At 37.8% G+C, this 27,035-nt stretch overlaps 2 protein-coding genes and 1 long non-coding RNA gene across 3 annotated transcripts; 2 read left to right on the forward strand and 1 right to left on the reverse strand.

Annotated features, from left to right (window-relative positions):
• Positions 1-8,810: 8,810 nt before the first annotated feature.
• Positions 8,811-10,220, reverse strand: LOC127070387 (uncharacterized). Its single transcript, XR_007784495.1, has 3 exons — positions 10,177-10,220; positions 9,685-9,769; positions 8,811-8,886 (listed from the first exon to the last, which is right to left on the reverse strand). It is a non-coding gene; the product is annotated as an uncharacterized LOC127070387 (long non-coding RNA).
• Positions 10,221-16,303: 6,083 nt separating this feature from the next.
• On the forward strand, positions 16,304-17,755 carry LOC127070531 (uncharacterized). The gene is made up of 3 exons (XM_051008642.1): positions 16,304-16,629; positions 17,140-17,507; positions 17,579-17,755. The coding sequence occupies exons 1-3, from the start codon at positions 16,542-16,544 to the stop codon at positions 17,660-17,662; spliced, it is 540 nt and encodes a 179-aa protein (XP_050864599.1). The 5' UTR covers positions 16,304-16,541; the 3' UTR covers positions 17,663-17,755.
• A 1,618-nt stretch (positions 17,756-19,373) lies between these two features.
• Positions 19,374-20,162, forward strand: LOC127070538 (uncharacterized). Its single transcript, XM_051008644.1, has 3 exons — positions 19,374-19,649; positions 19,721-19,965; positions 20,037-20,162. The coding sequence occupies exons 1-3, from the start codon at positions 19,562-19,564 to the stop codon at positions 20,160-20,162; spliced, it is 459 nt and encodes a 152-aa protein (XP_050864601.1). The 5' UTR covers positions 19,374-19,561.
• Positions 20,163-27,035: the final 6,873 nt, after the last annotated feature.

Genomic DNA, 27,035 nt, shown 5'->3' on the forward strand with positions numbered 1-27,035 from the left:
ATTAATTTAAAACTAAGTATCGAACTAATTCAAAATCCTTTGCTAAGTTCAAAAGATATGGGATGTATCTGATGTTCTCATTGGGTGCAAAGTTTTTCGAACTGTTTGATACTGATTTATTGCGCATGCAAAGTGTCAGCAAAAGATGTAAGAAAAAAAAAATTAAAAAAAAAAAAAGATGAAAAGATAAAGTTCAGCTATGCTGAAAGATTGTAAAATTTGCTGAAACTTCACAAATCTCCGGAGAAAGGACTTCCCACTCTTGAGTGGGAATCGCATCCTTACCCGGTCCTTACCTACTTAAAATTAATTGACACATTCACTCAGAAAAGTATGCTACCTGCCTGCCTATGACCTATATTTAAAAAGTGCAAACATTCACACCAACACATACACTCCACGGTTCTCTCACACTCCACCAGGGTGCAAAAGCCTACACTAGAGAGCATGCCCCGGGGCACCTCCGACACCCTAGTTCAACCACGTATTTTTTCTAATATATATAGGAGTACGTACCATTTGCTGAAATCGACTACCAAGGCTAATGATTATTGCATATATGACTAAAGCAAAAAATACTAGTACATACTAGTATACGTATAGATACTAGTAATATATACGAGTATTTAAAATTTTCCACAAGAATGTGGTAACTATTATGCAAATCGATATTAATATAATCGTATATTAGATATATAATATATCTATTTAAAAGTTATCGCGAAACGATGTACAATGCACTTCCTAAAACGCACATACAAGTGCAAGGTACACCGTGCAATCACCAGCACAATGACAGCCGCTAAAGAGGAAAACTTAAAACTAAAACCACACTGACTGTTTCTCACCCACACGAGTAACACCTGGGTTAAACGCATAGATGAGAACGCAGAAAGCATGGGGGGAGAAACGGGTATTAGTACATTAGTGCTGAAAATCCTGAGCTAAAAATGATTAATTTATAATATATATATAAAAAAATATATAAAAAAATTATATAAAAAAATATATATAAAAAAAAATCTAAACGGACTGTGACTCTAGAGTCTCTTTGCACGTCTTATTAGCAAGAGCTCAAGCAAGGATGGATGATGGTAGGCGGTCACCACATATGAGTGTGACCACCACATATGGGTTTTACCACTAAAAGTGGTAAAAAAATAATAAGTTGCAAAAATAGTTTTGCAACCCCACCTGTATACACCGCTTAAGGGCCTTTGAGCGACCCGCGGTAGGCAGTCGTTGACATGGAGGGATGAAATATGCACATAGCTCATATATATGCATACGCATTATGCAGTTATGAAATTTCATTATTAAAGAATATATAATTTTAATAAAAAACCTCGGACGACTCCTTTCATCAAATGGCTGTTCTAATGAAAGAACGGGATTATAATCCACCACTTAACTGCCAGAATCTATCCGTCGCGGAAGGGGTTTGTCTTCTTGCTCATTTGTTGGTAAATCGATATTTCGAAATATCAAAGTAAATCACGATTAAATGGACTATGTACGAAGCAATGCATGTAACGTAGACCACGTTATATGCCTTATACGAAATCGGGTAAATTAATGCCCGATTTCAATACTAATATCGCGAGCAAAAACGAAGAGAGAAAAAGTGCTAATAAACAGCACTGTAAATTAAACGACTTTGAAACAAGAAGACCCTGGCCTGAGCTATATATATGCACATAATAATAATAATAAAATATTCACAAGAAAATATCTAACTAAACATAGGGACCACTCGTGAATAAAATCAAAGATTTTAATCACGGACACTTTTGCTCGTTTCGGACATGGGACGTCTGCGAATACAACCAGTAACCCGTGCCGATAAGGACCTTTCATCCTCGGCATGATGGGCACCAGAGGAACTTTAAATTTTTTCACTTACTACTTAAGAAGTTCTGCGATGGCTCCAAAACACTCGTCCCCCTCGTAGGAGGTCGAATGATGTCGTGAAGTTGGTTGAAATTATTGTTGAATCGATGAATCGTTAAATCGTTGAATCGATGAATCTGTAATACAAAAAAGAACAAAAAAGATTAATTATATGTTGCATATCGAACTAATATATTTATGAATGAATGAAAATGATTAAAATATATATATATATATATATATATATATATATATATATATATATGATTTAAATGACCAACGAGAGAAGTTACGATTGCAAGAAAGAAATATACTTACATGTAATTGTATCCAGACGAAGCTTTACAATCGTCGGTAAAGATGAAGAGGATGAATTTTTAAATTCACACTTTCGACCATAACAATATTTATCGCAACGCAATCCTCTTCCACCGAATAGGCCGAAAGTGTGTTAATGATTCTAACAACGCGGCGAACATATAATTTTAACAAGAATATGACATAAATTCTTGTCTTGGATTTATTAACGCGACCGAGAAATTCTAAACGGCGAACAACACTGACTCTAATTCGCGATTTTATTTTATTTTATTTTTAAAGCAACCCATTCGGTTGCAAAACAATCAAACTGTTTCGTACAAGCACTGACTCTAAGATCGCATTGCGCGCGATCTACAACTGAAGACCTGTTGAATAAAAATTGTTAAAGCAAGCTGTGGCGTTTACTTCTACAATTTATATCATATTGAAAATTATATATTATATATTGAATATTAAAATAAATATTAAACTAATATTAAATTAAATATTAAATATTAAATATCATATATCATATATCATATTCAAATTATATGATCTAAAATTATGAACTTATATTACATCTTTTGTATGCTATAATAATAATAATAAAAAAAGAAAAAAAAATACTGTTCAAAAGATGCAAAACTAGAAAACTATATTAAAATAAATGAATATGTAAAAGCAAACGATCAAAATCGCGTTGTATCTATCGTTTAAAAATAGATATAATCGCGATAGGGATATGTTCACAGAAGTATACTAATTGCATGGATACCTATAAATCAGAATAGATATAGCATTAAAGTAAAACTAGACAAGGAGCAATAAAATTGAAATTATAATATTTATAATATTAATTAAACGATTAAACGCATCTTGAAATTTTATTCTATTTTAATTTAACTTTTATTATACTTTAATTACATTTTCATTATTCTCGGTGTTAATATTCTCTAAATTCAATGTAAAATACGTTTCAACAAATTTTTAATAAATTAATATTTAATCAAAATTATTTCCTAATACACCGAACGTCAGCCTTTGGCCCGGTAGTACGTACGTTGTATAATATAAAATATACGAACGTTCGCAATACCGATTTCCGGATCCCACCACAAGGAGGTAGCTGCGTAAGGGATCCATATATAAATTTCTTAAAAAAAAAAAATAAAATAAAATAAAATATTATATAATAAAAGTTGTGGATATAATAGAGCATAGAAACTTACAATAAGACTACGATAAAACACATAGATAGTTCGTAAGAATTAAAATCTAATTTTTTATAGTAATTGAAATTAAATAAAAATTTCTTAACGATGAACTTACTTGTATATACCTATATACGAAGAGCAGCAGGAAGTATATGATAACTGCTATCAAATGTGTAGGCGTCCAAACGAATTGATGAATATTATATTGGCCAATATGACGAATAATAACCTGAAAATATTCAAACTATTATTAATATAGAATACGCACATGTATAAAATTACACACGTGTAAATGTGATTTGCGTACTCAACATATAAATGCTATATCGTATATCGAAATCTGATATGATATAAAATAGGAATAATAAATTAGAAATGATTAAATCAAGTTTGTAAAATATTATATGTAATACAAATGAAAAATTAAACGAACCAAAATTGAAGAAGCAGGAACAGGTTTGAACACGTCTGGAAGGTTGCTTATACGAACGAAAACTGCCGAGAGATGAGTCAGGAAGATCGTCCTCTAGATAGTTCTTTGATTGTTTACATATTGTTGATACATCCTAGAGAGTACAGTACAGCGTACACAATAAACCGCGTAAACAAATACACACATATATAGATATACGTATAATAGTATATTATTACATACGATTGCTTTTTCTTTTGTTGCTTGCCGGAGACTCATTTTCAAGAATTGTTTGGCAACTGGTGGGGGAACTTTAAAACTATTATTTATATCCTAATGTTAAGATTTTTAATGTTTAAGTGAACATAACTAAAATAGAAAATATAATATTTAACGTGAAATGCGTAAATAAATATAAATAAGAATAAATGGAAATAAATAAGAACAAATAAAAATAATAAAGAAATAAAAATTTTTCGATGCGTTTCTTTAAGAAACTACTTAAAAATTCTATCATATATAATCTACTTATCTACCAAAATATAATGTAAAATTTAAGATACTTCAATGTATAGTTACAATTAGATAGAAAAGATTTTGGAAACGCATTGAAACATGCAGCCATTCGCCCGATAGTACTTACATAGTATTATTAAAAATAATACTATCAGAATAATGATAATTGAATAATTCACAATTACATTTTGATATATCGCAAGTAATACCGACCCAGATCCCACCACTTGGAGGTTGCTGCATATGGGGATCCACGGGCTAAAATAACATACTAATTAATCGCGTTTAAAGAAAATCTTCTATCGACCCGATCGTAGTCGATCGAAGATTCATCAACCGCGATTTTGTCCTATCCTACCCGAGAGAAAAAGCTTGGATTCTTTACTAATAATCTTAAAAATATCTTTACACGATCTCGATATAATTAATTCACGTAATATGATATACATATAATTTGTATATCACGGAAATATACAAAGTACATATATTTTATAATCACTACTATGTTACATTTATAATTAATATATTATGTTATTAATAAATTTAAAGTTGGAAATTTAAAGTTAAATAAGGTAATTGAGAAAATCATGAAACAAAAATATGTTAATTCATAAATAATTGCCATTTTGTAAATAATGGCATTCATTCATGAATCAACTGTATATATATCCAAGCTTTTTAAACTATTTTAATTACTAAGTGGCAGATAATTAACCCATCATTTTTGTCTTCAATTAGCCTTAAATATAAGCTAATCTTGAAACTAAAATCCATAAAAGTATAATTAAAAAAATGCTAAAGCGTAAAAAATCAACCATATAATCCCAACATACACCATTTACCATGCCAATTATATTTTGAAAAAATAATTACTTACTAATATACTTTACCAGTTCGTAAAATAATGCATAATATAAATTATTCTGAGTTAGTAATATATAATCTTAGTATTTAATATACTTTATATTATTCTTTTGCAATACCAATTTATTCATTGTCGAATACTTAAAAAATTAAAAAAGGTATATATATAATAAATAAAAACGAACAAAATGAAACAACAAAAGTACGCAATTTTATTTTACATGTCTGTCGACATTATTAATATAAAAAACAAACCACAAATAAGTTCTAGGCAACGATAGAGTGTAAACCTAAAACACACATTTTCATTAATTAAACATTTCATTAATAAACACCTTCAAAATCTTTGGTAAATCTTACAAATATTTGAAATTATATTTTTTAAAGTAGATAATTATATTTAACATTTTATTATATACAAGTGCTTTCCTTTAAAAATGCATGCACATCATTTATACAGCAGCCAATTTAGGCGCTTTATTACGTGAATTACGTGTAAATCGAAGAGAACTAATATTAACAAATCCAACGATGTTCACCTGTAACAAAAAGAAAATATATTAATCATACAATCAATATGCAAAAACATGAAATATAATAGCACGTCCATTCAACGTGGCAATATGTAGAAGCACTTTTTTCCTATATATTTTTATGAATCCCTGTCACGTTGTAAAAAAATTTAAACGCGTGACTGGTCCATCATCTCCACCTGTAAAAGTTATTACTGACGAGCAAAATGACAACGTGGTAAAAAAGATATGATAAGACTAGGAGCCATTATCAGAGGAACATATTATGATCCTCTGAAAAAATGACTCGTCGTCGATAGTTGCCCTCTTGAGCCACAATATTGTGGGGGCCTCTTCGGCATATAGCCTCTTCTTTGCTTCGTGCCTTAACAATTGCTACAGAGCATTCCCTAACGAGAACTACAAAGAAAAAAAAAATTAAAAATAAAAGCTTATTATACATTTTATGAACTATCTTAGTCTGTGAACGATCAATGGATCGGAAGAATCCATCAATCGTATACAGACACATTTACTCGAATGCCCAAGCAAATATCTAATCTAATCGATGAACCTACTATTAACACTTCGCATTTAAAAAATTAAAAGTATCGAAAAAAACTACAAAATCTATGATACATCTCATGGTCTTATCCTTTTACAGAATCACGTTTACTTTGTATTTTTACTATTTTTACTTTACTACATCTACATGGATAAAAAATTATATATTCTTTATAAAAAACGAATCACAAAAGAGAGTGCGAAGTGTTAATATACTTAATACTAAGTATCCAACACGTTCAAAAATATTTGCTAATTCGAAGGAAAGAAATTTTTAAACAAATGCAAAAACTTTTAAACTGTTGGATACTGATAGGTATATCTTGCAATACAAAGCATCAACAAAATATGAGGGGAAAAAAAAACACAAACGTGCTGTAATAATTGTAAAATTTGCTGAAACTTTGCCTAATATGCGGATACGGAACATTCCACTCCTAAGTGGAAATTAGAACGCATTGTATCCGGTCCTACCTACTTAAAATTAAATACACAGTCACACAGAAAAAAGTATGCTACCTGCCTGCCTATAACCTATATTTAAAAAATAGCAAGACATTCATTCCAACACACACACTCCACGATTCTCTCACATACCACCAGGGTGCAAAGGCCTAAACTAGAGAGTATGCCCCGGGGCACCTCCGACACCCTAGCTCAAACGCGTATGATTCATAAATTAGGGAGTACGTACCAATTGCTGTAATCGACTGTCATGGCTAATGATTATTGCGTAAATGATTAAAGCAAAAAATACTAGTACATACCAGTATACCAACATACTAGTAATATACAAGTATTTCTATATTTCCACAAAATGTGGTAACTCTACTATGCAAAACGATTTTAATAATAATATATTAGATATGTAAGATATATAATTGTTTAAAAATAATCGCGAAACGATGTACTATTTCACTACCTAACACGAGCACACAAGCGAAAAGTACATCGTGCGCAATCACTAACGCAATGACAGCCGCCAATAAGGGGAACTTAAACTAAACCCGCACTAACTGTTTCTTACCCATACGTGTAACACCTGGGCACACGCATAGATGAGAACACAGAAAGCACGGGGGGGAGAAACGGGAATTAGTTTGTTAAAAGCTGAAAATCCTGATCTAAAAATTGATTAACTTATTCTAGATCCTACGGGTTATGACTCTACAAGTCTCTTTCTTTCTTTGGCAATTACTCTACTCGACTTTTTTCTTTTAAAAACAATGACTCTACTGAGACTTTTCTTTTATCAAAAAAATTAAGTGAATATTTATTTAATTTTGTATGAAAGAATAATCAAACAACCTCGGACGATTCCTTTTAACAAGTGGTTGTTCTAATTAAAACGTTAAATCATGATCTACCACTCGTTTTCCAGAATCTATCCGTCGCGCTTGTCTTCTTGTTCACTTTCCTTGTTCATCTACATCGATACATCGAGGTAAATAGCTATTAAATAGACTAAAAACAAAGCAATATATACAACATAGATCACATTACATGCTTTTTCGACGAAATCGGATAAACTAATATCAGATTTCATTATTAATATCGCAGGCAAAGACAAATAAAAAAGGGCTTATAATTGCGCTATTAATTATTCCAATCTATGAAACAAGAAGACCCTATCCTAATCTAATAAACAATGAAAATACATAGGCGATTAAAAATATACCACTCGTGAGTAAATCCAAAAAAAGAATTACTCACGGTCATGCTCGTCAATAATTTATTTAAAACATTACAACCAGTAACTCGTGTCGATTCGGACCTTTCGTCCTCGACATGATTGAGCACTGGAGGGACTTAAAATTTGTTCACTTACTACCTAAGAAGTTCTACGGTGGCTCCAAAACACTCGTCCGCGATGTAGGTCGACATTGAGGTTGGATGATATGTAGCTGGTTGAAAATGAGGTAGGTAGACACCGAAGTTGGTTGAGATCCTCTTCAATGATGCACTGACTCTAATTCGCGATAATTATTTATTAACGAACGGTCACTGAATTTACTTCACGAAACTCTATTATTGTTTATAAGTACAGTCCACATGACTGTTAAAATCACTTAGAACGAGCAAACACTGACTCTATAAGACCGCATTGCACGCAGTCGACAAAAAAACACTTAGAATTAATTTAAATCACGAAACCCGGTATAATTTAAACGAGCAAGCACTGCTTCTATTTCGCGATTCTTTGGTTTTTATTTTAGCGATACAACACTAGATTTATCCATTGCTTCGCGCATGGTTGCAATGATATTCTAAAAATAACAAAAACAGAATTATTAGTATCATTGTTATAATCAAAAATCAGTCAAATTATTGAAGAAATGTTTAATAAAAAGATTTTACTTACTTAAAATCTTTATTGATGCTTGCACGATGGGCATCCTGCCCCAGGATGACGAAGAGGATGATTCTTTTTTTATTTGAACTGAAAAAGAAACAAAAACCGAATTTATTAGCACCACTGTCATATTAAAAACTTATTAAATTTATTCAGGAAATATGTAAAGTAACATTTACTTACCGGAATGTTTGCTAGTTCTTTGCACGATGAGCATCCTGCCCCCTTATGATGAAGAAAATGATTCTTCTTTTATTTGATCTAATAAAGAAATTAAGATTATTAATATCATTATGTTAAAAAATTTAGAAATTTATAGAGGAAACATTAAATGTTCTGCTGGAGAATAATAAAGAATGATGCAAGTATAACTCTAATTTATAAATTTCTATTTAGTCTAATTATATTTAATTAGCTTATTTAGCTATAAAAAGCAAATTATAATAGTACTAGCAAAACACTGATTCTAAGACCGTTCTGCACAAGGTCACAAATAATTTCTAAAATCTGTAAAGTGGAAACATACAAAGTGATAGATTTTTCTTTTTTCATATATGAAAAAATACATTTATAAAACATGTCTTGTGAATCATTACCGAAGATAGCATATTAAAAAGTATATTACTGAAAAATATTAATAGCTAATATAGCTTCTCGAGATATATTGAAGTATACTGCCGTCGGTAAGTACATGCTTAAGATACATTTCAATCAAGCCAATTGTAATTTTACTCACATAGGAATTACTGCGTATGAAGATAGTAACGAAAACGTTATAAATTTTCTAAATAAAACAAAGTTGTATATTTTCTTGTGCAATGATCTATACTTTCTTCCTATGATATCAAATAAATGCAAACAAAATTATAATTAAATTATTCTAAAATAAAATAAATGCAAAAAAGAAATTAATCCACGTTTCCTTGTTGTGTACATGTCGAAAGATTCTGTAATACTAGAACGTACTAAATCACCTTGAACGAGCTCGAACGTTCCATTGTTTCGTCACTATCTCTTTCTATTAAACTAGCTTTGTATCTTTAAAGGAGAAAGACTGACCTTATACACAGGATGAAGGACAAAGGATATGTAGAAAAAGAAAGCCGGAATGTTTCGTCTGTCGGTACGTAGGATTCTTGGAAACCTGAAAAACAAAAGATAAATTGTAGAGAAGATGTTTATTGTTTGTATTATATATATACACATATATGAGTACGGGTATCCCAAGCCTCGTGTGTGTATGTGTGTGTGTATGGGTGTATGGAAATCAAATATAATAGGAAATACGATTAATGATGATTAATTCATGATAAATTATTATTAAAAGAATCATTAAAAAGTAAGAAAAATATCGATATCGTGGAAAAAAAACAGAAAATTAAAAAATAAAAGTATGACGCAATAGCTTCCAAGACGCAGATTTTATTTTCGCGAATATCTTTTAAATGCGAAAATACCCCGACTTGCGAACATTCACCCGTGGAAATCGCATTTTTGGCAATAGATTGATATATAGGAAGACACTGTACATAAGAAAAATATATTAATTACCTGAAATTAATGAGGACGAAACGGCTTTCGTGCGTACCTGTCGATCACCGAACACAAAATGGCGTTATAAACATCAACAAGACGATTACGTGAACGCGCCGCGCATGCGCAAATACGTCATTACCCAATTAATAAACAATTTCTCGATCTAATAAACAAAAATATAAAATTTTTATAAACACAATATAAAATTATACGAACCGTCGAAACACATCACAAATATTCTATAATCACATAGTTAGACGAGCAAAATAAAATCTATAGAGAAATAATGCCAAAAAATACGAAAAAAAGAATAGACGCGATATGTAGTTACCGCTTTTATTTTCATTAATATTTCTTTTTCAGTACCATTGTCACGATTTGCGAATAATGCACCATAGAAAACACACTTTTAGGAATCGAGTGATATACTGCAAGATAACGTATCTTAAAAAACAAATACTAATTACTCGTAATTAAGAGAAAAAGATGCAAATTCCCTCGTGATTGGTAACATTGACTTCGGTGGTAAAACGATTCTCATCCTGCACGTATTCTACGTCACCTTGATAATCATTATTTATCGATTTAATAATCGAAAATATAAAATTGTTATAAATGCGATGTCCCAGTATAGAAATCATCGAAATGCATTGCTAATACTATACGATTACATAATTAAAATAGAGAAGGGAGATCTGTAGGGAAATAATGCAAAAAATACGAAAAAAAGAATAGACGCGATATGTAGTCATCACTTTTATTTTCACTAATATTTCTTTTTCAGTACCATTCTCACAATTGACGAATAATGCACCACAGAAAATACACTTTCAGGAATCGAGTGATATACTGGAAGATAATGTATCTTACAAAATAAATATTAATTAGCCGTAATTAAGGGAGAACGATGCAGATCTGTTAGAGTTAATAGCATTAACTTAGATGGTAAAACGGTTCTCATCCTGCACGTACATTACGCCACCTTGATTAATGTCGTCTGAAATAAAAGCAATTTCTCGATCTAATAATCGAAAATATTAAATTTTTATTAATGCGATATTCGACTATAGAAATAATGCTAAAGAATACGAAAACAAGGAAAGACGTAATATGCAGTCACCACTTTTATCACTAATTTATTTCTTCCAATTCATTTCTTTTTCAGTATCGTTTCAGTACCGTTTCCGTTTCTCAAATCTACATTACTACTATATAAGAGCATTTTGAGTAACAACAATGTCAAATGAAAATATGACTAAGAGTCATTTTCAAAGAGTTCTGTGAAAATAACTCACTAACCTTCGAAAATAACTCAATAATTTAATAGTTGCCCTTTTGAGCCATAATTTGTGGGTGCCTCGCCTTTTCGGCACATAGCCTTTTCTTTGCTTTGTGCTATGGAATTATGGAACACATTCGATAACTATCATCATTATCAAAGAACTAAAACCGTTCCTGAATCTAAAGCATGGAAGAAAATCGACAAATTTAACATAACTCTAAAACCATCCTAAAACAAAATATAGAATAAGTAATCCAATTGATTAACTTATTCTATGTTCTACGGGTTATGATTCTACAATTCTCTTTGTCTTTTTTCAATGACTCTACTCTATTTTATTTTTTCAAAAGCAATGAGTTTACTTTACTTTATTCTTTCAAAAACAATGACTCTATGAAGACTTTTCTTTTATGAAGAAAATAGATTGAATATTTCATTTAAATATGTGTCACTCTCAAGTAAATCCAGAAGAGGAGTTACTCAGGGTCATGCTCGTCAATAATTTATTTAATAAATTACAACCAGTAATCCATACCGATATGGCCCTTTCGTCTTAAGTATAATGGTCATTGCAGAGACTTAAAATTTTTCACTCACTATTTAAGAAGTTCTGCAATGGCTCTAAAAAACTCGTTTGCAATGTAATTTCAAATTGAAGGAGGATGATCCATAGGAAGTTGAAAATGAAATAAGTATATATTGAAGTAAAATGATGTAATTCAATCTCGTTGTAAAATAAAAGATTTTTAGCATTATTAAAGAAATGTTTAAAAAATAAATGTATTAACTTGAGTTTTCATGGATTCTTTGCAGGTTAAGCATCCTGCCCTAAGATGATGAAGAATATCTACAAACACTGACTCTTTATTATTAAAATTATTATTATTAAAAATCTATATTATTAAAAGCTAACTATTTTTAAAATGTACCAATGTATGAAGCCATTTACTGGATATTGCTTGTTTTGTATTTGAAGATACAAATTCAAACAATATCGATTGCCAAGGTCTCATGACTTGGAGGTAACTGCATACTGAGATCCAATTGTTAATAAAAATGTAATAAATTCTGTTATAATATGTAATAATTGTAAAATAAAATAATAGCTGCAGAAGCAAATTCGATGACAAATAACCTAAAAAGTATACGGATTTCTATACCATCCTATGAAATAATAAAATTTTTGTAATATTAAAATAATCGTGATAAAGTTAGAATAAAATAGTTGTGTAATAAAATGCGTTATTAAAACGAAATTAATCAGTGCTTTCGTACTACTACTCGTCCAAATGTTATATAATAATAAAGATCTCTCTTCTGAGAGCTTTTATTACATACCCTGAGAGAGTTCGACGCTCGATCGTTTTTGCTTTGATATCGGTCGGAAAATTTTATGAAAATACACAATTTAATATGTATGTACCTATCTTTCTCGATTAAGTCTCACTCAAATATATATTAAAATAAGATAAACTTACTTGTACGCATCGAAGAGATGTATAAACTGGTATATACTGGTATGGACATTTTATATTGTAGCTCGTGAAATTCTTAGATACTGAAAAATATTAGCATAGCACAAGATTAAAAGTGTGTACGTAATATGTGTAGGGAAAATCCGGAGATGTATATGTGTATGCGTATGTGTATGTGTATAATATGATCGTATACCTCTGTGTTTATGTGTGTATGTATATACGACCCGTATATGAAAATCGAATGTAATACAAAATATCTATCGATCACAACTATTAATGTAAAATTATTGATCAGGAGATCATTAAAAAGCGAGAGAAGTAGTAATATTGTGAAAATAAAACAGGAAAATTGAAGAAAATGTGCTACGCTGATTTTATTTTCACGAATATCTTTTAAACGCGATGATGCCCAAACTTGCGAACGCGGCCTCATGAAAATCGTGCGTTTGGCTATCAATTGATATATAGAAAGAGGACGTACGAAAAAGGATGTTAGGAAAAATTTATTAATTACCTGAAATTATGGGGAACGACGAAACACCGTGTACACTTGTCACTGCGTCCAAGATGACAACGAGACCACTGACAAGGAAAGTAGATCCCGTAATTCGATGACGTCATTACAGGACAAGCGAATCAAATCAAATATTATATTTTTCGATTAAAAATAATAAAAACTATAATATAAGTACATAGATAATACGATATGGATGAGAAATGTAATTAATTCGAATTTTAAATATGAACAATAATTTTCTAATGAAATAATTATATTTTTGAACGATATAGAAACATTAAATAGATACGAACTTGTATCACAAGTACCTATATTAACTCTATGTTTGTTATTACGCGCGAAATAATGGGCAGTTAAATCGAAATAATTCCATGATTTGGTATATTTACACGTATATGTATCTAATATATATGAGTCGTATGTATCTTGTAGGTACACGAAAAAAATAATACTTCTTCTAATTTTTATTTACACATATCGAATAATTACGATCGAAGTGATGAATCATGTATCGATATTAATTGTGTATAATCCAAAAATACGACTATTGAAAAGAAAGGAACAAAGAAGAAATGATACATATGTAAATAAATATATAGAGAAGTAAATATTGAAATGTATAAGGTGACGAGAAATAGCCACGACAATCCACATTATTTTCGGACAGTACTAACCATATATTATTCCTTAGAAAGTACTTCTATTCGAAGCGAAAGCAGATGACAAAAAAACAAAGAAAGAAAACACAGATATTGTTACACACAGTCCAAATCGGTGGAACACACCGACGCATTCATAAAAATCGTATCTCACGTATGCACAAAAATACGTATATTATACACGCATACTCTTCAAAAAGTACGAGTATTCGATCGAATTAAATACTAAACGTAATATGTTTCTCATCCATCGCAACTCAGAAGGTACATAAAGAAAGAAACGACTTACTGGCAGTAGTCGTTGGTCCTTCAAACGACGAACATTCTCTTGATTTCGGACGCGAAGAAGGATGCACAATCACTGATCGTAATTCGATGCTCTGCTGTTCCATCTCGTGAAATTCTTGAAAATCTGAAGAATATAAGTTCTCATATTAATACAGGATTAAAATTAAAAGTGTGTGTGTGTGCGTGAAAAAAGGAGAAAATAGAAGAGTTATGTGTATATATAATGCGTAAAAAAATCCATACATGTGTGTGTATGTTTGTATGAGTATATATGAAAATCGAATATGAAACGAAATATCGGTCAATCATAATTATAAACGAAAAATTATTGATCAGAGCAATATTAAAAAGCGGAAGAAGTATCGATATTGTAAAAATCAAGCTAGAAAATCGAAAAAAAAGTACGACGGAATAGCTCCCTGGGAGATCAACGAAAGGCCGATTTTATTTTCGCGAATATCTTTTAAATGCCATAATATTCCGACTCGCGAACGCAGCCTCTCTAAAATCGCGTGCTTAACTATCGATTGGTGTATAATAATCAGGTGTACGTCAGAAAAAATCTGCTAATTGTGATTAACGAGAGCGACGGGACGACGTATTTGCTTGGTACGAACTGAAGCAGCAATGGCGTCATCTACACCGTGAAATTAATTAGTGAAGCTAGAAGCGGCACATGCATCTGCGTTATTTTAGAAATATTACGGACTAATAAATATATTAATTTTTCTTAACATTTTATTGAAAATTAGCATAGAGTATAATATTCAATCGGAAAAAAATCATTGAGAATTATTATCAAACGTCTTAGTATTTTCTATTAAGTTATTTAAAATTCCCGCCAATACGTAGATTCCTACCAAATGCATAAATACCCGCGTAATTATATACGTAGGATTCTTCTGTCTTTTACCTCGAGTGTCAAAAGATAATTAATTAATAAATGGAATAATCAAAGAATTTATTTTTTCTGTGATCAATATCTCTTGTGAATGTTCGAAAAGAATGATATTTAATTATACTTGCCTATAGATTGATCTATAAATATTAATTAATAAATAATTTCTGCTCCAGAGTATTTATTATGCATTAGTTGGTAGTCACAAGTTCTAATCGCTTTGGAAAAAGCTGCAGCGAAGAAAAAATTCATTTGAATAGGGTAAGAAAAAAAAAGGAATTCGTCTAGATTTTCAAACATTACTGATCTGTATAAATTATAAAAAGCATTTGCACATCGACCAATATCATTTTTTGCAAAAATATCTGTATTTCATCGCAAAATATACGGAAAAAATATTCACTCGTGCTGTCACACAGATGCTGCAACATTCACACAAATACATGGAATCGAATATAACGATGAAGAACATAGCCTCCAAACTGTGAACGCTACATACATGAGTAAATTGATAACCAAAATTTCTTAGAAAAATTCATATTTTCAATGCAAAGGTAAGCATAAACCAAAACTTTTTCATTTGCTTGTACACATGTACTATGTAGCTATATCAGAATTTCGAATTAGTTTTCTTTCGTATTACGACGCATGAACGTCGAAAATTTATCTTTTCAAAGCCGAAAGCACAGAAATTGATATTTTTTCCAAAAACCGTAACGCACGAGAAAACTTAAATTATAACTTCATATTTTACAATTTAAAAATTTTCATATAGGGATTGGAGTTTCCTTCTAATAGAAACATACACGACTTTTATTAACTCTGACTAAAATCGAATTAGTTTTCTTTATATTCTGACGATTGCACATCCCAGTTCTTATAGGATGCATTCTCCACAAGTAATTACGAAGAATTAATGTAAGTACATTATTATACCGTCCATTTTTTCAATATTCTATGCGAAATACTTTGTTTTAGGACGAAACGGAAAAGTGGGAGCGCTTTCCCCACCAAGGAGGACAGCGAGGTTATATATTCGACTGCCTGACGGCCGCCGCTTGAAATCTACTCACGTTTTGGACGCGCATGCGTTTCCGCAAGTAGTAAAGGAGGAAAGTAGGGATACATCCCCACCATGGAGGACACCGAAGTTATATATTCCACTGCCTGGCGGCCCTCGCTTCAGACCTACTTACGATTTCGACCCGCATGCGTTTCCGCAAGTAGTAAAGGAGGAAAGTAGGGATACATCCCCACCATGGAGGACACCGAAGTTATATATTCCACTGCCTGGCGGCCCCCGCTTCAGACCTACTTACGATTTCGACCCGCATGCGTTTCCGCAAGTAGTAACGAAGAGATCTTGTAAGTACCTCGCTCATTCTTTCAATATTCTATGCGGAATATTTTGTTTTAGAACGAAACGGAAAAGTGGGAGTGCTCTCCCCACCATGGAGGACACAGAAGTTATATATTCGACTGCCTGACGGCCCCCGCTTGAAATCTACTTACGTTTTGGACGCGCATGCGTTTCCGCAAGTAGTAAAGGAGGAAAGTAGGGATACATCCCCACCATGGAGGACACCGAAGTTATATATTCCACTGCCTGGCGGCCCTCGCTTCAGACCTACTTACGATTTCGACCCGCATGCGTTTCCGCAAGTAGTAAAGGAGGAAAGTAGGGTTACATCCCCACCATGGAGGACACCGAAGTTATATATTCCACTGCCTGGCGGCCCCTGCTTCAGACCTACTTACGATTTCGACCCGCATGCGTTTCCGCAAGTAGTAACGAAGAGATCTTGTAAGTACCTCGCTCATTCTTTCAATATTCTATGCGGAATATTTTGTTTTAGAACGAAACGGAAAAGTGGGAGTGCTCTCCCCACCATGGAGGACACAGAAGTTATATATTCGACTGCCTGACGGCCCCCGCTTGAAATCTACTTACGTTTTGGACGCGCATGCGTTTCCGCAAGTAGTAAAGGAGGAAAGTAGGGATACATCCCCACCATGGAGGACACCGAAGTTATATATTCCACTGCCTGGCGGCCCTCGCTTCAGACCTACTTACGATTTCGACCCGCATGCGTTTCCGCAAGTAGTAAAGGAGGAAAGTAGGGATACATCCCCACCATGGAGGACACCGAAGTTATATATTCCACTGCCTGGCGGCCCCCGCTTCAGACCTACTTACGATTTCGACCCGCATGCGTTTCCGCAAGTAGTAACGAAGAGATCTTGTAAGTACCTCACTCATTCTTTCAATATTCTATGCGGAATATTTTGTTTTAGAACGAAACGGAAAAGTGGGAGTGCTCTCCCCACCATGGAGGACACAGAAGTTATATATTCGACTGCCTGACGGCCGCCGCTTGAAATCTACTCACGTTTTGGACGCGCATGCGTTTCCGCAAGTAGTAAAGGAGGAAAGTAGGGATACATCCCCACCATGGAGGACACAGAAGTTATATATTCGACTGCCTGACGGCCCCCGCTTGAAATCTACTTACGTTTTGGACGCGCATGCGTTTCCGCAAGTAGTAAAGGAGGAAAGTAGGGATACATCCCCACCATGGAGGACACCGAAGTTATATATTCCACTGCCTGGCGGCCCCCGCTTCAGACCTACTTACGATTTCGACCCGCATGCGTTTCCGCAAGTAGTAACGAAGAGATCTTGTAGGTACCTCACTCATTCTTTCAATATTCTATGCGGAATATTTTGTTTTAGAACGAAATGGAAAAGTGGGAGTGCTCTCCCCACCATGGAGGACACAGAAGTTATATATTCGACTGCCTGACGGCCCCCGCTTGAAATCTACTTACGTTTTGGACGCGCATGCGTTTCCGCAAGTAGTAAAGGAGGAAAGTAGAGATACATCCCCACCATGGAGGACACCGAAGTTATATATTCCACTGCCTGGCGGCCCCCGCTTCAGACCTACTTACGATTTCGACCCGCATGCGTTTCCGCAAGTAGTAACGAAGAGATCTTGTAGGTACCTCACTCATTCTTTCAATATTCTATGCGGAATATTTTGTTTTAGAACGAAATGGAAAAGTGGGAGTGCTCTCCCCACCATGGAGGACACAGAAGTTATATATTCGACTGCCTGACGGCCCCCGCTTGAAATCTACTTACGTTTTGGACGCGCATGCGTTTTCGCAAGTAGGAAAGGAGGAAAGTAGGGATACATCCCCACCATGGAGGACACCGAAGTTATATATTCCACTGCCTGGCGGCCCCCGCTTCAGACCTACTTACGATTTCGACCCGCATGCGTTTCCGCAAGTAGTAACGAAGAGATCTTGTAGGTACCTCACTCATTCTTTCAATATTCTATGCGGAATATTTTGTTTTAGAACGAAATGGAAAAGTGGGAGTGCTCTCCCCACCATGGAGGACACAGAAGTTATATATTCGACTGCCTGACGGCCCCCGCTTGAAATCTACTTACGTTTTGGACGCGCATGCGTTTCCGCAAGTAGGAAAGGAGGAAAGTAGGGATACATCCCCACCATGGAGGACACCGAAGTTATATATTCCACTGCCTGGCGGCCCCCGCTTCAGACCTACTTACGATTTCGACACGCATGCGTTTCCGCAAGTAGTAACGAAAAGATCTTGTAAGTACCTCACTCATTCTTTCAATATTCTATGCGGAATATTTTGTTTTAGAACGAAACGGAAAAGTGGGAGTGCTCTCCCCACCATGGAGGACACAGAAGTTATATATTCGACTGCCTGACGGCCCCCGCTTGAAATCTACTTACGTTTTGGACGCGCATGCGTTTCCGCAAGTAGTAAAGGAGGAAAGTAGGGATACATCCCCACCATGGAGGACACCGAAGTTATATATTCCACTGCCTGGCGGCCCTCGCTTCAGACCTACTTACGATTTCGACACGCATGCGTTTCCGCAAGTAGTAAAGGAGGAAAGTAGGGATACATCCCCACCATGGAGGACACCGAAGTTATATATTCCACTGCCTGGCGGCCCCCGCTTCAGACCTACTTACGATTTCGACACGCATGCGTTTCCGCAAGTAGTAACGAAGAGATCTTGTAAGTACCTCACTCATTCTTTCAATATTCTATGCGGAATATTTTGTTTTAGAACGAAACGGAAAAGTGGGAGTGCTCTCCCCACCATGGAGGACACAGAAGTTATATATTCGACTGCCTGACGGCCCCCGCTTGAAATCTACTTACGTTTTGGACGCGCATGCGTTTCCGCAAGTAGGAAAGGAGGAAAGTAGGGATACATCCCCACCATGGAGGACACCGAAGTTATATATTCCACTGCCTGGCGGCCCCCGCTTCAGACCTACTTACGATTTCGACACGCATGCGTTTCCGCAAGTAGTAACGAAGAGATCTTGTAAGTACCTCACTCATTCTTTCAATATTCTATGCGGAATATTTTGTTTTAGAACGAAACGGAAAAGTGGGAGTGCTCTCCCCACCATGGAGGACACAGAAGTTATATATTCGACTGCCTGACGGCCCCCGCTTGAAATCTACTTACGTTTTGGACGCGCATGCGTTTCCGCAAGTAGGAAAGGAGGAAAGTAGGGATACATCCCCACCATGGAGGACACCGAAGTTATATATTCCACTGCCTGGCGGCCTCCGCTTCAGACCTACTTACGATTTCGACACGCATGTGTTTCCGCAAGTAGTAACGAAGAGATCTTGTAAGTACCTCACTCATTCTTTCAATATTCTATGCGGAATATTTTGTTTTAGAACGAAACGGAGAAGTGGGAGTGCTCTCCCCACCAAGGAGGACACCGAAGTTATATATTCGACAGCCTGAGGGGCCCCGCTGCAATATTCATCGCAATTCCTACAGCATGCCTCTTTCGCAAGTAGAAGGGTTAATGTAAGTAATTTTTGAGTAGTGTCCCCGTCAGCCCGTGGGTCGGTGACCTTGACCGAATGGCCCTTACGCTGTGCGCGCCTTTTAGGCGTTGAATGAAAAGTTCCGTGTTTTACCTGCCATCTTTTTTTGAAGGTGTGCAGGAAAATCCGATCACCCACACACGGAAAATTGCCTTTACTCAGCATCAAGACTCTCGATGCCGAGCGAACAGAATTAAACTTTATGCACGTTTCGGCTTGATCGAATCGTGATTAGAAATTATATTACATATCCACACAGCATTACCGCGGGTCGGTGTCTTTGACCGAATGACCCTTACGCGGTGCGCGCCTGTTAGGCGTTGAATGAAAAGTTCCGTCGTGTTTTGCCTGCCATCTTCTTTGTAGAAGGTGTGCAGATAAAACCCAACATATATGCAAACACACGGACTTTATCTTTACTGAGCATCAACTCTCTCGATTCCGAGTGAGAATTAAAATTATGCACGTTTCGGCTTTATCGAATCGTGATGAAAAAGAATACTACATGTCTACACAGCATTACCGCGGGTCGGTGTCTTTGACCGAATGGCCCTTAAGCGGTACGCCTTTTTTTGGCGATTAATAAATAGTTCCGTCGTGTTTGACTGCCATCTTTGAAATAGGTGCGCAGAAAAATTACAATACACACACACGGAATATTGGCTTTACTCGGCATCAAGACTGTCGATGCCGAGAGACGAGAATTAATCTTTATGCACGTTCGGCTTGGTCGAGTCGTGTTATAAAGAATATTACATGTCCACACAGCATTACCGCGGGTCGGTGTCCTTGACCGAATGGCCCTTACGCGGTGCGCGCCTTTTGGCGTTGAGTGTTTTTATTTTTATCTTTTTTGTTTTAGGTTAGACCATCATAGAAGGGTGGATTATGATTTTAGTCGGGGATTCGTCTTTTCTCTTCTTTTCTTTTTTACGTCCATATTTTCTCTTCAATCTCATCTTGTTCATATCCGCAAGGTGTTCCCTCGCATCTTCCAGAGATCCTTTCTTTCTTTTCTTTTGAGTTCTATCGTTTTCACATGCGCGCATGTTCCGGTTTTCTTTTTCCCTACTTCTTCTCCTCTTCGCGATTTTCGATACATCGGCGCAGGTCCAATGTGGCGTCTAATGGTTTGGTTCATATTCGATTGTTAGACGCGAATACGGGTAGGATAGGAAGAACATTCGCGCCTGTGTCGGCGAGCACAGTCGTGGTGTTCTCGGGCGCGAATAAAAGTCCTACGGTAATGGACTTCGTTTGACTGCTAAGACGAAATGACCGGTCGTGTGTCGGTTTATGTGCTACCGAGCATCATGGTTCGCTATCCGTAAGCGGGGACTCACCCTCCTCCAGTTAGCGGCCTGTAGTCTCGGTTAGTGCGCGAAACGTCGCGAACGCGAATTTAGAGTAGAGTCACCGTTATATTAACACTCCCGGGAGTGTCGTGCGCGATTAAAAGTCCTACCGGGGACTTCGTTTTGTAGAACGCCGATTATTTGATCACGCCGGTCACGCGAATTTTAGAGTAGAGTCCCCGTTAGCTCGTGGGTCCCCAGATGCAGCTACCTCCACGTGGTGGGACCTGGGTCGGTAGTACTTGTGAAATATCGAAATCCATGTCTTAATTATATTTAAAATCTGTAACTAAGTAATATGCATTATGTGACTAAAATTTATAACTAAATTATATGTATAATTATATGACACAAGTACTACCGGGCGAATGGCTGCATATTTCAATGTTTTTTCAATAACAGAAAAGTATGTTATCTTAGAATTAAATTGTAAGATGGGGATAATTTTCTTCGTGAATCGACAACAATGTCGGGCCTTTGAGCGACCTTTATAGTTCTTGCTTCAGTTTCGCTTTGCAGTTCTGCGATGGCTCCAAAACATTCGTCCCCCTCGTAGTAGGTCGAATGATGTCGTGAAGTTGATTGAAATTATTGTTGAATCGTTGAATCGATGAATCGTTGAATCGTTGAATCGTTGAATCGTTGACTTAGTTTTTCTGTTCGAACGAAACGCACGATTCGTCCAAAATGTACGATTCGTGCGAAAAGTCCGGTTCGTTCGGGACTTAGTTTCTCTGTTCGAACGAAATGCACGATTCGTCCAAAATGTACGATTCGTGCGAAAAGTCCGGTTCGTTCGGGACCTAGTTTCTCGGTTCGAACGAAATGCACGATTCGTCCAAAATGTACGATTCGTGCGAAAAGTCCGGTTCGTTCAGGACTTAGTTTCTCTGTTCGAACGAAACGCACGATTCGTCTAAGAGGGACGATTCGCACATAGTGCGCGATCCGATCGAAATGTTAAGGAGGGGTCGTGCGAATAGGCGAGCGGTCGCCGACCCCTCGGCCGAATTTTCGGTATATATAGGGGGACACCCCGATCGGTTTGCACGATTCGTCCAAATTGTACGATTCGTGCGAAAAGTCCGGTTCGTTCGGGACTTAGTTTCTCTGTTCGAACGAAATGCACGATTCGTCCAAAATGTACGATTCGTGCGAAAAGTCCGGTTCGTTCGGGACTTTGTTTCTCTGTTCGAACGAAATGCACGATTCGTCCAAAATGTACGATTCGTGCGAAAAGTCCGGTTCGTTCGGGACTTTGTTTCTCTGTTCGAACGAAATGCACGAATCGTCCAAAATGTACGATTCGTGCGAAAAGTCCGGTTCGTTCGGGACTTAGTTTCTCGCTTCGAACGAAATGCACGATTCGTCCAAAATGTACGATTCGTGCGAAAAGTCCGGTTCGTTCAGGACTTAGTTTCTCTGTTCGAACGAAACGCACGATTCGTCTAAGAGGGACGATTCGCACAAAGTGCGCAATCCGATCGAAATGTTAAGGAGGGGTCGTGCGAATAGGCGAGCGGTCGCCGACCCCTCGGCCGAATTTTCGGTATATATAAGGGGACACCCCGATCGGTTTGCACGATTCGTCCAAAATGTACGATTTGTGCGAAAAGTCCGGTTCGTTCGGGACTTAGTTTCTCGGTTCGAACGAAACGCACGATTCGTCTAAGAGGGACGATTCGCACATAGTGCGCGATCCGATCGAAATGTTAAGGAGGGGTCGTGCGAATAGGCGAGCGGTCGCCGACCCCTCGGCCGAATTTTCGGTATATATAGGGGGACACCCCGATCGGTTTGCACGATTCGTCCAAAATGTACGATTCGTGCGAAAAGTCCGGTTCGTTCGGGACTTAGTTTCTCGCTTCGAACGAAATGCACGATTCGTCCAAAATGTACGATTCGTGCGAAAAGTCCGGTTCGTTCAGGACTTAGTTTCTCTGTTCGAACGAAACGCACGATTCGTCTAAGAGGGACGATTCGCACAAAGTGCGCAATCCGATCGAAATGTTAAGGAGGGGTCGTGCGAATAGGCGAGCGGTCGCCGACCCCTCGGCCGAATTTTCGGTATATATAAGGGGACACCCCGATCGGTTTGCACGATTCGTCCAAAATGTACGATTCGTGCGAAAAGTCCGGTTCGTTCGGGACTTAGTTTCTCGGTTCGAACGAAATGCACGATTCGTCCAAAATGTACGATTCGTGCGAAAAGTCCGGTTCGTTCAGGACTTAGTTTCTCTGTTCGAACGAAACGCACGATTCGTCTAAGAGGGACGATTCGCACAAAGTGCGCGATCCGATCGAAATGTTAAGGAGGGTTCGTGCGAATAGGCGAGCGGTCGCCGACCCCTCGGCCGAATTTTCGGTATATATAAGGGGACACCCCGATCGGTTTGCACGATTCGTCCAAAATGTACGATTCGTGCGAAAAGTCCGGTTCGTTCGGGACTTAGTTTCTCGGTTCGAACGAAATGCACGATTCGTCCAAAATGTACGATTCGTGCGAAAAGTCCGGTTCGTTCAGGACTTAGTTTCTCTGTTCGAACGAAACGCACGATTCGTCTAAGAGGGACGATTCGCACAAAGTGCGCGATCCGATCGAAATGTTAAGGAGGGTTCGTGCGAATAGGCGAGCGGTCGCCGACCCCTCGGCCGAATTTTCGGTATATATAAGGGGACACCCCGATCGGTTTGCACGATTCGTCCAAAATGTACGATTCGTGCGAAAAGTCCGGTTCGTTCGGGACTTAGTTTCTCGCTTCGAACGAAATGCACGATTCGTCCAAAATGTACGATTCGTGCGAAAAGTCCGGTTCGTTCGGGACTTAGTTTCTCGGTTCGAACGAAATGCACGATTCGTCCAAAATGTACGATTCGTGCGAAAAGTCCGGTTCGTTCAGGACTTAGTTTCTCTGTTCGAACGAAACGCACGATTCGTCTAAGAGGGACGATTCGCACATAGTGCGCGATCCGATCGAAATGTTAAGGAGGGGTCGTGCGAATAGGCGAGCGGTCGCCGACCCCTCGGCCGAATTTTCGGTATATATAGGGGGACACCCCGATCGGTTTGCACGATTCGTCCAAAATGTACGATTCGTGCGAAAAGTCCGGTTCGTTCGGGACTTAGTTTCTCGGTTCGAACGAAATGCACGATTCGTCCAAAATGTACGATTCGTGCGAAAAGTCCGGTTCGTTCAGGACTTAGTTTCTCTGTTCGAACGAAACGCACGATTCGTCTAAGAGGGACGATTCGCACATAGTGCGCGATCCGATCGAAATGTTAAGGAGGGTTCGTGCGAATAGGCGAGCGGTCGCCGACCCCTCGGCCGAATTTTCGGTATATATAAGGGGACACCCCGATCGGTTTGCACGATTCGTCCAAAATGTACGATTCGTGCGAAAAGTCCGGTTCGTTCGGGACTTAGTTTCTCGGTTCGAACGAAATGCACGATTCGTCCAAAATGTACGATTCGTGCGAAAAGTCCGGTTCGTTCAGGACTTAGTTTCTCTGTTCGAACGAAACGCACGATTCGTCTAAGAGGGACGATTCGCACATAGTGCGCGATCCGATCGAAATGTTAAGGAGGGGTCGTGCGAATAGGCGAGCGGTCGCCGACCCCTCGGCCGAATTTTCGGTATATATAAGGGGACACCCCGATCGGTTTGCACGATTCGTCCAAAATGTACGATTCGTGCGAAAAGTCCGGTTCGTTCGGGACTTAGTTTCTCGGTTCGAACGAAATGCACGATTCGTCCAAAATGTACGATTCGTGCGAAAAGTCCGGTTCGTTCAGGACTTAGTTTCTCTGTTCGAACGAAACGCACGATTCGTCTAAGAGGGACGATTCGCACAAAGTGCGCGATCCGATCGAAATGTTAAGGAGGGTTCGTGCGAATAGGCGAGCGGTCGCCGACCCCTCGGCCGAATTTTCGGTATATATAAGGGGACACCCCGATCGGTTTGCACGATTCGTCCAAAATGTACGATTCGTGCGAAAAGTCCGGTTCGTTCGGGACTTAGTTTCTCGGTTCGAACGAAATGCACGATTCGTCCAAAATGTACGATTCGTGCGAAAAGTCCGGTTCGTTCAGGACTTAGTTTCTCTGTTCGAACGAAACGCACGATTCGTCTAAGAGGGACGATTCGCACAAAGTGCGCGATCCGATCGAAATGTTAAGGAGGGTTCGTGCGAATAGGCGAGCGGTCGCCGACCCCTCGGCCGAATTTTCGGTATATATAAGGGGACACCCCGATCGGTTTGCACGATTCGTCCAAAATGTACGATTCGTGCGAAAAGTCCGGTTCGTTCGGGACTTAGTTTCTCGCTTCGAACGAAATGCACGATTCGTCCAAAATGTACGATTCGTGCGAAAAGTCCGGTTCGTTCAGGACTTAGTTTCTCTGTTCGAACGAAACGCACGATTCGTCTAAGAGGGACGATTCGCACAAAGTGCGCAATCCGATCGAAATGTTAAGGAGGGGTCGTGCGAATAGGCGAGCGGTCGCCGACCCCTCGGCCGAATTTTCGGTATATATAAGGGGACACCCCGATCGGTTTGCACGATTCGTCCAAAATGTACGATTCGTGCGAAAAGTCCGGTTCGTTCGGGACTTAGTTTCTCGGTTCGAACGAAATGCACGATTCGTCCAAAATGTACGATTCGTGCGAAAAGTCCGGTTCGTTCGGGACTTAGTTTCTCGGTTCGAACGAAATGCACGATTCGTCCAAAATGTACGATTCGTGCGAAAAGTCCGGTTCGTTCAGGACTTAGTTTCTCTGTTCGAACGAAACGCACGATTCGTCTAAGAGGGACGATTCGCACATAGTGCGCGATCCGATCGAAATGTTAAGGAGGGGTCGTGCGAATAGGCGAGCGGTCGCCGACCCCTCGGCCGAATTTTCGGTATATATAGGGGGACACCCCGATCGGTTTGCACGATTCGTCCAAAATGTACGATTCGTGCGAAAAGTCCGGTTCGTTCGGGACTTAGTTTCTCGGTTCGAACGAAATGCACGATTCGTCCAAAATGTACGATTCGTGCGAAAAGTCCGGTTCGTTCAGGACTTAGTTTCTCTGTTCGAACGAAACGCACGATTCGTCTAAGAGGGACGATTCGCACATAGTGCGCGATCCGATCGAAATGTTAAGGAGGGTTCGTGCGAATAGGCGAGCGGTCGCCGACCCCTCGGCCGAATTTTCGGTATATATAAGGGGACACCCCGATCGGTTTGCACGATTCGTCCAAAATGTACGATTCGTGCGAAAAGTCCGGTTCGTTCGGGACTTAGTTTCTCGGTTCGAACGAAATGCACGATTCGTCCAAAATGTACGATTCGTGCGAAAAGTCCGGTTCGTTCAGGACTTAGTTTCTCTGTTCGAACGAAACGCACGATTCGTCTAAGAGGGACGATTCGCACATAGTGCGCGATCCGATCGAAATGTTAAGGAGGGGTCGTGCGAATAGGCGAGCGGTCGCCGACCCCTC

The sequence above is a fragment of the Vespula vulgaris genome, chromosome 18 (assembly GCF_905475345.1).
Source record: "Vespula vulgaris chromosome 18, iyVesVulg1.1, whole genome shotgun sequence".
NCBI classification, from domain to species: Eukaryota; Metazoa; Arthropoda; class Insecta; order Hymenoptera; family Vespidae; genus Vespula; species Vespula vulgaris.